The 14556-nt window shown below is 39.7% G+C and overlaps 1 protein-coding gene across 6 annotated transcripts in view; it reads left to right on the forward strand.

Moving 5' to 3' along the window:
• Nucleotides 1-14556, forward strand: part of LOC121318216 (SH3 and multiple ankyrin repeat domains protein 3-like) — a 281025-nt gene that overhangs the window by 65129 nt on the left and 201340 nt on the right. For all 6 annotated transcript variants that reach the window (XR_005950583.1, XM_041254654.1, XM_041254657.1 and 3 more), the window contains exons 3-4: nucleotides 2290-2493; nucleotides 12415-12486. Coding sequence is in view for 5 of the 6 variants with exons in the window: in XM_041254654.1 (XP_041110588.1) it covers nucleotides 2290-2493; nucleotides 12415-12486 (276 nt within the window). In the remaining variant the exon portion in view is untranslated. The remainder of the gene's footprint in view (nucleotides 1-2289; nucleotides 2494-12414; nucleotides 12487-14556) is intronic.

Consider the following 14556-nt stretch of genomic DNA (forward strand, 5'->3'; position numbering starts at 1 on the left):
CATAAAAGTTTGGCCGATACCTGGTGCAGTTAGAAAAACATTTTTAAAAATGATTATCCAAATATCACATCTCAGCACAAATCTGTTGCAACTGCTTTGATCCCAGAGAGCTGGAGATTTATGGATTGTCCACAATGGAAAATCAAGATTAGGGCCTATATATGCATCTGATAAATACAGCCTGACAAAATGTTTTGTTTTTCTATTGTGGTCAAATATCCGGTGATGACAAATTTCTAACCTGACTGATGGCAAGAACTGTAGTGTCCCGCCCACTGTGAGGGAAATGCACCACTTTTATGGGATGATGTCTTTTGGTTTATTGTGTTTTAACTGGATGTACACTACTGGTCAAAAGTTTTAGAACACCTCCATTTTTCCAGTTTTTATTGAAATTTATGCAGTTTAATGTCTCAGTGTACTCTGAAATTAAAGCACAGAACAAATAAACAATTGGAGATAAAAAATAAATCATTGTTTAACAAAATTTAATCTAAATTTTTTACTCAAAGTAGCCACCTTTTGCAGATATAACAGCTGAACACACTCATGGGATTCTTTCTACAATGGAAATCAAATATTGTTCAGAAAGTTCTTCCCAACACTGCTGCAGAAATTCCCACAAATGTGTTGCACTTGTAGGTTGCTTTGCTTTCACCCTTCTGTCCAATTCATCCCAAACCAGCTCGATGGGGTTTAAGTCTGGAGGCTGTGCTGGCCATTTCATGATTTGAAGCCTACTGTCTTGTTCTTTTCTTCTAAGGTAGTTCTGACATAGCCTGGAAATATGTTTTGGGTCATTATCTTGCTGTAGGATGAACCCCTGACCAACTAGGCATATACCAGAGGGTATTGCATGGCGCTGCAAAATGCTGTGGTAGCCGTTTTGGTTCAGGGTGCCACTCACTGTGCAAGTCACCGACTCTGGATCCAGCAAAAGAGCCCCAGACCATCACGCTTCCTCCTCCATATTTGACAGTTGGTGTCACACACTGAGGAACCCTCCTTTCGCCTACTCGACGTCGTACAAAAAACCTGCATGATGAACCGAAGATTTCAAATTTTGATTCATCGGTCCATAAGACCTTCTTCCAGTCTTCAGTAGTCCACTGACGGTGCATCATGGCCCAGGCAAGCCTCTTTTTCTTATTTTGCCATCTTAGCAATGGCTTTCTTTCTGCCATTCGACCTGTCAAACCTGCAGCTCGAAGTCTTCTCTTCACAGTTGAAACTGAGACTTGCTTACTTTGACCAGTTGACTGACAAGCTGTTGACTCTCAGAAACTTGTCTTCTGATTCTGTTGTGGCTTTGGATCTGCTAGACCTCTTCCTGTCAGAGTTTTCTCCAGTTTCCAAGTGCCTTTTGATGGTGTAGGAAACTATACTCACTGATACCTTTGCTTTCTTTGCAAGGGTTATAATGGTCTGTCTGTCTTCCTTTGTTAATTGCCTTTTTCTTGCCATTATGATAGCAATATACTACTTCCTGCAGTACAATACTGTCCAAATAATGCTTAAGAGGGTGTAGTAACACAGTCTGTTCCAACACTGCTCTTATACAGACAAAGGGTTTGTAAGTAATCAACAAAAGTTGGGACACCAGTAGGAATTGTTAGCATCAAATTTCAAGGCTTAATTTACTTCCATTGCTGCAGAACAACTGTAAGTTGTTAACCCATTACTTGTTCCCTGAAAAAGGTCTTTTTGTATAACTCTGAAATGTACATTATTTTTCAGTTTTTGGTAAGCTAAACTTTTTTTTTTTTTTAACCTCTGGCAGTTTACCGCTTACCTTTGTACCATTTCAGGTTATTCACTGGACTTGAACTGCTTAAATTTCAGTAAAAACTGGAAAAATGGGCGTGTTCTAAAACTTTTGACTGGTAGTGTATGTGGAAGTTTTTGCTAGAAAGTGGCCAGTGTTCAAGTTAAAATTCACACAAAGAATGGATGTTAGTTATGTTTATGTACGATTTTATGTTAAACGTAAAAAATAGTGCAGCTTCCCTTTGTACCACAAGCTGCACAGTGTGGCTGCTGTATGCAAGTGCTTTTCCATGCTGACTGAATCCCTGTGCTTTGTTATACTTTTATTTCCTAGTACAAGCTAAAAAGGCTATTGGATGAAAACAAAAAAATGTATAATTATGAATATTTATTTAAACTAATAACATTGCTATATTCTGGTTGATGTCTTTGAACAGATGTTGTGTTTCTATTGGTCAACTACTGTACCTAACATGAATTTTTAATTTGAGGTGATTAATGTCTCCATTTTTTCTATTCTAGAAATGTTTGAAGTTCAACACAGAGGCGCCAGTCTGGTCCTCAAAGCAACGGATTTTATGTACTCTGAATCAGAGTCTGAAGGATGTGTTGAACTATGGACTCTTCCAGCCAGCATACAATGGGAAAGCAGGGAAATTTCTTGATGAGGAGCGATTATTGAAGGATTATCCACTGCCCGCAATCACCCCTGTCCCTTATCTAGAGGTAAGACATCTATACTTGCAGCGTGTGCAAACACAATTACTAAACACCTGATTGTGATGAATTTAGAAATAGTAGTTGAAACTTTTGTCACTGAATTTAATTTTCTTTTAGAATTTCAAAACAGTGGGTTCTATAGCAAATATATTAGGGGCATCATTTTGTGAGCTGTTTCTAACAATCAATATGCTTTTTTTTGTACATTAACTACATTATAACAGTTTAATGCTTACAAATGGTGCCATTTAGAAGGCAGTAAAAGCGATCTACAAAATATAATGTAAAATCAATTTTCCAAAAATTGTAATTGTTGCACCTTAGTGTACTAAACAAATAAAAAATAAAAAATAGGGAAAAAAAACGAAGCAGAACTTGTTGGACCAATGCATCTAAAAATATAAACTCAAGAACTAATCACACCTTTAAATTAAGTTTTATTGAATGTATCCTTCCATCAGTGTAAAATAGTCCCCGTACTTTGGCTGTAGAAACCGAATAATTGTGTTTGGAGAACTTATGGCTTCATAGTCTTTTGCTTTGACAAGCATGGCCATCCGCAAAATTAATTTTTGGTGGGGTAAGCCTCATTTAATTTATAGCTCAGACTTAAGTTGGCATAGGTCTGGATGGCAGCAGAGATCCTTATCATTTTCAACTTGACTTGTCCATCTTTATTTAATTCAAGAGCACAGACTGTGCTGCACAGTAAGAGGAATTTAAGAATACACGTCAGCCTCTGGCTCCACATCTATAGAATTATTTTAACCACACAGGAACGTGTAGGAATAAAAGTTGAAAAAAGCAGTCATAAAGTAGCTTTGTCAACAAACTTGAAACAATTATAAATACACTTTGCAAAGAACAACAACCACAACCAAGTAGAGCAGGAAGTGTAAACTACAAGACAAAACATGCCCCCTACTGACATATTACAGTAACGAAGTGCATGCTGCACTGCTCCAGCCTAAATGAACTATTTAAAACAAACAAACACAAATTTAAACACATGATACTATCATCACGCATAAGTTTTTGTTTCTCAGAGCCGGGGCACTAACACATCTTACTAGAGGTACAGTATTACAATCTTGTAAATGGGCAGCAGCAAGCTATTTAATTATACTCACTTTAAACTTAAGCATAACTTAGTGAGTTGGGTAAAAAGTATAAAAAATATTTTATTGCAGAAGACATGAAAACAAGTTTCCTGTTTAAACATGTTATTAATAATAAATAATATTAATAGCAGTATTTAATAGTATTTATTTGTTTAGCAGACACCTTTATCCAATACTATTCATAGAGGCTAAGCTGTGAATATAAAGACAGCTAGAAATTTCCCAAAAAGCAGAACATGCTAAAAAAAAAAGTGTACAGTGAATGGTTTGAAAGTGGGTCGACAACAGCAGATGGAAGTATAGTGAGGCAGCGGAACTGCCAACCTCCTCCTGCACAAAAAATAAACAACAGTTGAGCAGAGGAAATATGTGAATCAGAGAAATGTACAACAACAGCAAATACAAGTACTGAATCATGTATTGTAAACCCGGTACCCAGTCAGGCACATTTATGTGATTATTATGATCCAGCTACTTGGCCTGACTTTTGTACCACAGAGATAAGAGTTGAAATATAAACCTGTACAGCTAAATAAACTGACATTGAAGTCCACAAAAATCACACATGGTTTGTACTCATTTTTGGAACAAAACTTCAAATAGATTTATTTTAGGTTGAGTTTTTTTTTTTTCTTTTTTTGGGGGGGTGGGAGGGTGGGGTCTACACACTCTTGCACCAGGGTCCTAAGCTTTTCTTTAACCACTGAACCACACAGCCCCCACAGAATATAACTATGAACAGAAAATAAAAATTAAAAAAAAACTGTTGCAAAAACATTTTCACCTGAAGTGGTCTGCACCATACCGCAAAAAATAAAGCAAGAAAAAGATATTCACAGTTGGACACTCACATTGTATGAAATGTGATTTAATACACTGCTTCAAGCAAATGCATTTAAAATTAGATTTTAATTTATTGCAATCCACAAAAAATAACTTTGGTAAAGGTACAGAAAGCGCAACATGAATCCAAATGTATTTATCTTTGTATACTATGTTGCCCTTTGTGAAAGAAAGAAGAAGAATAATCAAACAAGCCCCTCTTATTAATGCTGTTATAATGCACCTTAGTTATAGCAATCTTTCACCCTCAGTATTCACAAAAATCCTAGTTTCTTGTTGTATAATTAAAAAAAAAACATACTATCTTCTGTCAAATTTAAAATATGAATTGTTTTACATAGAGAGTAAAATCGTTAGGTTACTTATCGTCACCCTGGTTCCCTGTAAGAGAAGATGACCAATAACATACTTACAGGATATGCCTGCTTATTGGTAGGTATTTACTGAGCTCTTTATAGCAGAGCTGCCAATAGGCCCCTTCCTGTGGTGACGTCCTCTCTCCCGCCTACTGAGAGATCAAAATAGTCAGCCCATAGAAGCCATTTCTCTTTTTGCATCGAACCCGTGAGGGCGACCGATGCAACCTCTCAGGGTTTGTTGGTAGTCTTCTCTTTCAGGGAACTAGGGTTACTGTAAGTAGCCTAATGTTTCCTTTCAATTGGAAGACGACCAACGACATACTTATGGGAAAGAATACCAGAGCAGTTGTGCAGAAGACAGAACAGCAGCATATGAAGGACTCGTCAGAACCACATAGCCCAAGGTTAGCGATGTGAGCGTGCAACCATCAATATACATACTGGACAGGGAAGCCACTCTGAAGAGGGCACAAGAAGTAGCCAACGCTCTGGTATAATTCGCAGCTACCCTCCCAGGTTGGGGGCAAGCCGGCACTATCATACGCAGTCGAGACTGTGTCCACAATCCAGTGCGACAGTCGCTGCTTCGATAGGGGCTGTCCTAGGGTCCGTATACCATGACAGACAAAGAGCTGGTCAGAATGAGTTCTTATCCTATCCACATAACACCTCAATGCCCACACCGACAGAGGAAGTTCAATCTCCTATCCTCCTCTGAAGAAAATGGAGGTGGATGGAAAGACTCCAGTTCCAGAGTTTGATTCATGTGGAAGGTACAGTATTTCTGCATTTTGTGGGCTAGGGAGGAAAGCAGGGTTTGTATGTAGTGACACCCTGCTGCCATCTTCCCAAATACACATGCAGGAGCTGTGCATCAACAGAGCCTGTAGCTCACTGACCCACTTTGCGGAGGTGATAGCCAAGAGGAAGGTTGTCTTCATAGACAGATACTTCAACTCTCTGAAGTGTATGGGTTCAAACAGGGCCTTCGTGGGATCCTCCAGTACAATATCAAGGCTCCATACAGGGAGAAGACCCTCCTTGGAGGGTGTAACCACTAAGCACCCTTCAAAAAACGGGTCACTAGTATATGACTGCCCGACATGGGGACATGGCATGCAGATATGGCTGCTAGGTGCACATTCAGCGTAGAGGTGTATCGACCCGCCTCTTACAGATCTTGCAGAAACTGCAAAATAGTTGTTGTAGGGCAATGACTGGGGTCATGACCTCTGGTCATGCACCAATTTTGAAAATACTTCCACTTATAGGCGTGCAACCAATAAGGCCCCAGCATTCTGCAGTGTACTGACAACTGCATCTGAGAGCCCCAAGGTGGACAGACGGTCCTGTTCAGGGGTCAGACACACAGTTGGAGTCTGCCTGGTTCTGGGTGCCAGAGGATGCCTTGCATCTGGCTGAGGAGATCCATGCATGGTAGGATCTCCTAGGGCTGGCCCTGCAGCAGCTGGCCAAGGTTTAAAAACCAGAATCTCCTGGGCCATCTGGAGGCCACCAGGAGAACTGTCACCTTATCTCCCCTGACCTTCTTGAGTAAGGCAGGGAGCAGCAGTATTGGCAGGAAAGCGTGCAAAAGTGCTTTGGGCCACTCGTGGGCTAGGGCATCGATGCCTAGTGGACTTCTGCAGCTGCGGACGGAAACCACAGGGGCAATGGGTCATCTCTGCAGTAGCAAAGAGACAGACTTTGGCTTTCCCAAAGTATTCCCAAATGCGCTGCACCACCTGGAGAGGAGGTCCGCTGGCCAGTTCATCATTCCCGGGAAATGGACAGCCCAGAGGGAAAGTAAGTGCCTCTGTACCCAGATCAACAGCCAAAAGGCTGTGCGGTGTAACTCCAGGGACCAAAACCCTCCCTGGTAGTTCATGTACGTCCATGCAGACAAAGACATGTCTGTTCTGAAGCACAGGAAGGAAATGTTGGAGCGTGAGGTGGACTGCTCTCAGCTCCTGTGTACTTATGTGCAAGGGATGTCCAGTGACCCAACCAGGATCCATGGACTTCTCTGCCTGCCCAGATTCACCCCCCAACCAGAGTTGGATGCGTCTGTTGTCACCAATTGACGGTTATGTATCATTCCCATTCTTACACCTCCTCTCAGGTGAGAGGCTTGCCTCCACCAGTGGAGGTCTTCCCAGCATAGGTGAGACATGGTGAGCCGACGCTGTCTGTGGCACTTGGGTGTAGCCGAAAGGCATTAAGCCACATTTGGATCGGGCACTTGTTGAGTAACCCCAGTTGGGTGGCTGATGAGGCCGCGGCCATCAGACCCAATAGTTTTTAACACAACACCAATTGTACTGTGAACTCTTGTTGAGCAGGGCCAGACAGTTGTGAATGGCAGCTACTCTGTCGTCCGACAGGTATGCTTGCATCATAAGGGAATCCAGCTGGAGACCCAAGTAGACCGTACTTTACACCGGTACTAATTGGCTCTGGCATTGTTGAGGATGAGACCCAGCCTCAACAGATGCTTGTCACAATCGTTGTATGGGCCACAGTGCCTTCCTGTGACTTGGACAGATCGATCAGTCATCCAGGCAGTTCATCACCCTGATCCATTGCATCCATGCACTTTGAAAACATGCAGGGATCTAAGGAGAGGTCGAATCACAGCACGGGAAACTGGAAGACATTCCCCTGAAAGGCGAAGCAGAGATACTTCCGAATAGTGACGTGGAATACACGTTTTTTCGGTTCACTGTTATAAACCATTTGCCCGGCCGGACAGACTGGTGAGCATGGCAGACTATCGAGTACGGCAGACGCCAGCGTCTTGTTCTCTCCCTTACCAAAGTACAGGATGGGAGTACTGAGGCTACCTGCTGAGATGACTTGCGTTCTCGGTTAGAGCGCTGCAGCAATTCCTCTACCATTGGTCCAAGGAATGGTCAGGGGAGCTAGAGCTGCTTCTGAAGGAAGGAACCACCTTCCCATGAGGTCGCGATCGATATAGCATCATGGACCTCCTCAGCAATGCTGACATCTGGTTCTGTAACATCCGTGCAGGCGGGGTCAGCTCCAGGGCTGACATTATCGATTGAGCTGGGGCCAGAGCAAGGGCTTGAGCCTGCTGCAGGCCAGGGGCTCCCAACGCTGTGTACGGCTTAGCCGTGCTAGCAGAGGACGTTGTGCAGGACGTGCAAGCGTGGAATTTAGCAATGCTTGATGTCTGTAAGGCTTCAAGGGCATTGTTTAAACTCTGCAAGATGTAGACCTGTGTCTTGAAGCACTCAGGCACTGAGGACACTGAGTGAGTTAGAATACAGTACTGGTGCACCAAAGAATCAGGGTGCCATGTGCAGTTGTTATTGACATGCTGGGGCGCTAAGCACCAAGGGCGGCGAAGCACAGACCCTAGCCTTAACCGCATGTAGTCAACACAACCTGGGGTAGCACATAGCATACACCGGGGTGAATACACAGGCTCGAGTGGCTGCAGTAGTCAATCAGGAGAGTGGTACAGGGAAGCGCACGGTGCTGCACTAGGGTGCAGAGCAGCAATAACTTGGTTCTGGACCGTGTGCAGTCACACAACAGAGCAGCATGTAACGTATACCAGAGTGGAGCACAGGCTCAAAGAGCTGCAATCACGCTTGCTTTTTTTTGTATTTTTTTAACTTTTTAACTCTGATGAAAACCAATACTGTAAATGTGCCTCCATATTGACTTCAATTATAAAATTCCGACAAACGAACATCAACAAATACAGAGTCAAATAATTTTATCTCATAAAGGTACCTGACTGGTCAGGGTTGCTTTGCACTCCTGCTTGTCTGAATTTGTGAGTTCTTACTGCCTTTTTGTCCCTGTAGTCTGCACTACTGAACGCACAAGTTATTTCCTGTTAGCGGAAAAAAAAAAAAAAGGTCTTGCACAAGAATCCCTGCACAGTCTGCCCTGCCTTTGAGCAGGACAGCCAGCTTGGTATCCTTTTGATCATCTTGGTGGGCTTTCCAATAGCTTTAAAAAACATTATGCCGTCACCCGAATACATGACTCTTCTGTACTATTGCGTACCACTAACTGAGAGAATTAAATTAACTTAATATTCTTCTTAGGAGTCATTTACTAGCCTGGCGCTGGTAAGGTACCACTCATCTAACTGCTCTCCCCAGCGCACCGCCATGCAGGCAAGCATCCATTTATTCTCACCACCAGTGCTCCAGGCTCTCAGGCTCAGCGCATCAGCTGAACTCAGAGGGGCAGTGGATTGCTTACTTTGTGGCAGCCACTCATAGTAGATACAAATAAAACTGCTTACATCATTGTAGTACCCACTGATGTCTGCAATTACTGCACTGTTGTTTGCCTGAATACTTCTGAACTTATTTGGTATATGTTTATTTTCTGATATGCAATCCCTTCATAGTTAAGGTCCAACTCAACTACTCTCAACCCTGGTATTAGAAACTGTTGGTCGGCTACATCCAGTACTAAAGCCAGAGGCTTCAAAGGCATTCTCACTGCATCTGACCTGATGGAAATGTTCTGATTTTTAAAAAAGAAGATATCCAAGGAGTTTGATTGACATTTTACATTTGTAATATTCCAATACATTTATGACAGGGTTAGATGAATGAATAATAATGAAAAAAAGTTACAATACTGATGCTCTTAAATTTTAATGTGTGTTTAAATTTTAAATAATTTATTCTCACCACCCGTCCTCCAGACTCATCATTTGAACTGTGAGCTGCGGAAACTACTACAAAGTCACACCAACAGTTTAAAGTAATGATAATTTTTGGTTGGTATATAAAGAAAAATAATAATTACATAAATCGTGATCCTTTGGTTTCTCTCTGAGGAGGCTGATTGTCTAATTGATCAGCCTGAGAATGTTAGGCATACAGTTCCTGGTTGGCTAATCAATTGGCCAATTAGCCACATGTAGAAGACTCCATAACCATTGAAAAAAAGAACACAGAAATGTTTACTTGCAGCGGAGAAGGAAGAGAGATAATTTGGAAGAAGGGCAGAGAGCCACAGGTTGTGCTTTCTGCCCTGTCTATGCACAGAGACAGCCATAGCGTGGGTGCTGTTTTGTTTTTTATTTCTTTTTTAGCAAGCAAACAAACAAAATCAAAGTAATGCAGAAGCGCAGACTGACACCTCTGGGTTTTCTGTTTCTGCCATTGAATGGCCTTGCCTGCGATGGCACTACACCACAGTTAGTATTTACCCATTCATGTTTCCACAGCTCAAAGGATCAGTACACAGCATTTTCTCATAGAAAGTGCTTTTTATATAAAAGGAGTTAGAATAGCCACTCAAACAACACCCTTTGGTCAGGGATGAGAGCAGGAGCTGGAGGGTGCTGTTCTTCTATTATATGCATGGAACAGTGGGTGATTTCATTTTGTATTAAGTTTGTTAGTGGATTTAGGGTATGTTAAAAAAGCTAAAGAAAGCAGTGAGAACCATGCAGCTGTTAGGCACAGGTTATTGGTCTAATCTTAAAAAAAAAAAAGAGTATCTGTTGTCACATGATTTAAGAATAACTGACCTCTATATTTAAATCAGTTTTGGAATGCCATAGTCACTGTTTAAATGGGTAAGGTGGTACAATATACAATAGTGCCTCCAGGAGGGGTTCCAAATGTATAGATTTGTGTTTTGGTATTCTCTTCTTAAAAAAAACAGAAAGAAACCAGATAAATGAACAATTCAATGTCTCCTTACATCATTTTATTTCACAATTATGATCCAAAAATCTTTTTGCCAGTAAAATGTTCTATTACACGAGTGGTCCAAAGATATGGAATTTACAGACTGTTTGACCGAGACCCCTTTAGATTAGGGGAACCCCAGGCATTGATTTCAAGAGCTGTTATATTTATGATTCAGCTGCTTTTTTTGTTGTTATTGCTTTTTTAACATTAATTCTTACTGTATTGCATACTGTAAAAACGTGTAATTGTTCTGTCCAAAGTGCTTTCTCATGTAATGTTTATTATTATTATTATTATTATTATTATTATTATTTCTGTAACATGTTTTTTTTTTTGTTTGTTTTTTTGGTGGCCAACCTAAAAACTTTGTGGAAACCTAGTTTAATAGAGCTGTACGATATCAGTAAGTCGCAGAAGGCCAAATTTAGGACACAGACAGTTTAAATATACCCTCCTATATTTTAATATTAATTAGGTATTTGCATTTGAAAGAAGAATTTCTCAGGCTAAAAGAAAACATAAATAGAACCCGAAAGTGCTACCAAAATAGTTCTCTTTTTACATGGAAATTGCCCCATTGTTCATTTTTGAAAGTTTTACAATCTTACATGATTGATTTGCAAATGCTTGAAGAGAAAAAAAAAAAAAGAACATGTATGTAAAGTATTGGGAAACTTGTAACATGACTGCATTAAAGGTTGAGTGGTAGTAAGTTGCATGTTAACGCAGCTTGGTCCACATGCTGATTCACGTCCAGTAAGAGGGTGTATATATTTTATACTGTCTATATTAATTGTACATGTATATCTTGCCTTGACTTTAATGGCATTGGGCTGTGCAGATCTACCATTGGATGTCACTAAATAACATGTGATTTGGATAAGTGAACCTTTTGGTGAACCAGTGGTTCATATGACTCAGTGATCCACAAGGCTTCACTTTTCCCATCACTAGCTGTAACTATAATGTATTTCATCAAATTAAAACTACAACAAATACACTAATTCAGAATACATCAATAAACACTTAAGGCAACTGTCCAATTGTGCAATTATACAAACAAGGTCTGGAAAAATGGCAATAGTGGCCATTCTAAAATAAAACAAAAACACGAAACAGCTACAGACACCTTGCATCCAAACGAAACACATAACCCATATAATTCAATGAAACAATTATAAATCCATTCTTAGAGAACAAAAGTAGCAGATACATACTATCCCTTTTTAAATATCACTCATAAGACACCGCCATTACACAACGTAAAACAAACCTGTAGCTTGCCTCACTACTCTGAGGTGTTGCTTCAGACAGCAGGTGTCCTGCTTTTATACTCCTGATTAAGGGGCATGTCAACTACAGGTCCTTTTCAATGTAACCCCATAATTGCCAACTAGCCACAATAATAACACATAGGTCACAGTTTTTGAGTACAACAAACAGTACAATCATTTTTTTCCATTAACTCTGTAATTTATGATGTGACTGTGCATTTTTGTCTGTCGATTAGACATGAAGAACAAGTAATCAACAGCCTAATTATTTGGGTAATCTGGAGTATGCTGCATCTTTACAAAAAGCAATACTTTATAGTATCCTTATCTAACGCCTTTCATAGTGGAGCACCATCAGAAAGTGTTTTACAGAGGTAGACTGTGAATTGTGCATTACTGGGATCTATCAGCTAAGAAAAGGACCAGAATTGAAGGGGCAAATTTGTATTTTTATGATTCTTACCAGTGCTCCATTTAAAACAAATGGTTTCCTTTACCTGCCCTGAACATCTGCAGTAGATATTTTAGACAACATAGCAACAACCTTTACACATAGCAACAATGCTACTCAATACTAGACTCAATCTAGCTATTGTATATTTACCTTTTGTCATTTTTTTTTCCCCTTCTGCAGTTCCGTTATAAAAGGCGAGTTTACACTCAGTGTGATCTGGATGACAAGCAGTTGGCCAAGCTGCATACAAAGGTGGGAAATTAGGTTTTTATATCTGTCTGACTGTATGTTTAACCAAGCAATAGTACTCGAAACAAAGGGAAATAACAGAAACTGCTTCTTTTGTTTGACAGAAATAATAAAAAAAATGTGAACATCATGTGATGTCTATAAAATAATGTATTCTCTTTCACCCCCAATGCATTTACTGAGCAATTTCAATTGTGTTTGGCAGCATGCTAATAGAACTGCCAGTATCAATGCCTTCTAAAATTCTGTTCTAAGAGTTATTTTTTCTTACACAGTTTAGGAAGATTGTATTCCTATGTGGCAGTGTCTACACTATAATTTTCTAAGGTGGAAAAGTGATTAATGGTTATGCATTTAAAAATATGTGTTTCAGAAGATTCAGCGCATGTTCTTTCCAAACATGCAATGACTGATTGAAAGCTAATGTATTTGTTTGTTGCAAGTGGAGGAATGTTTCTTCTGTTATTGTCTGTCTTTATTTTATGGCCTCTTTATCTGTGTTCCTCACTTGGGAGCCGCTCAACACCCAGGGGCGCATTATTACTAAAACGTTCCAGCTTGGTGGAAGAACACAAAACACTACAACTAAAAATAGCTGTATACCCTTGAGAAGCAATAAAGCAGGTATTCCTACCAGCAGAAACAGCTGATTCAAATGGCTGTGCATTGAAAAGTTTATTTTCGAGCAGTGTGATTTTATTGAATGAGTGGTCTGGGGGCCACCCAGCGTTGGCTCTAATGTTCTTCTTTAAGTTGACCCTGGAGCTGTGGTGGGGAAAGTGTAGATTATATAGATATATACAGTACATGACTCATAATGCTTGAAAAGCAAATACATTGTAGATGTGTTTTTTTTTTTTTTTCCATTTCAGATCTGCATTATTTTTTTTCTGATGTCCATGTGTGTAATGGTTGAAGTAATGCTTGTATAAGGGAGCATAAATAGTGAAACACAGCTAGTTCAAATTTGCACCACACACTGCTCAAGGTTATTGATTACTCTACTACATAAACGTTGCAAGAACGGTGCTTCATTAACATTACAATTAGGATTTTTCAAAGCTTGTAGGTAGCTTTTTTTTTGTTAAAAAAAGTTATTTAAAAATTGGGCCAGTGTTTTTGAAATACCAGTTTGTCATATAAACAGCTGGCTCAGGTCAGCTATAGGCAACCATCAAGTGATTATTTTATGACAGGGGATATTGTAAAATATAAATTGACTTACATTTCTAGAAATTCCCTTTTTTCAAGCTAGTCATGGTACGAAAAAGGCCTAATCTGTTAAGTTAGAATAAAAAAAGAATGATATGAAGACTGGTTCATACTCTTGCGACAGTAGCTCAGAGCGGTTCCCAGTCTCATATATTGCGACTGCCTTCACCATAGGTGAGTTTTTCCCAAAAGTCTGATGTCAAATCATGACAATCTCCGGTAGCCACAACACTGAACCAGTCTTACACTACAACATAGGCTGTTTGTCTAAAGTGGAGACTGTCAACAGATTCCACATTCACCATATTAATATAAAATAGGTATAAAGATATAAAACTAGATTAGTTGCTTTAATTTTCATTAATTCCAGCTGACAACAAATATATATATATATATATATATATATATAATATATATATATATATATATATATATATAATATATATATATATATATATTAATATATATATATATATGTTTAATGTCATACACCGGAAACCCTTTTATTGCAAATGTATAGAAGTGTTATTCTTCGAGGACAAAGATTAGTACAGTGTTTATGTGACACTGACACTTACAAAGTTTGACAAGGTTGTCCATAAATGCCCTATAAATCATTTAAAAACACATTTTCAGAGTAGAGACAGGCTTAGGACAGATTGTAAGCAATCTTTTTTTTTTTTTTTCCTTGAGTGGTGAGAGTCTCTGGAATGAGTTGCCATGCCACACATTGTTGCTGCTGAATTATTGGGATCTTTTGGTTGCCAAATAGACAAAGTTATGGGAAGAATCAGGTCCTAGAAACTGAACAATGGTTGATGCTCACAGTGCCTTCCTCTTCTTAGTAACTGTTATTAGTGA

Source organism: Polyodon spathula, chromosome 7 (genome assembly GCF_017654505.1).
Source record: "Polyodon spathula isolate WHYD16114869_AA chromosome 7, ASM1765450v1, whole genome shotgun sequence".
In the NCBI taxonomy this organism is placed as follows: domain Eukaryota; kingdom Metazoa; phylum Chordata; class Actinopteri; order Acipenseriformes; family Polyodontidae; genus Polyodon; species Polyodon spathula.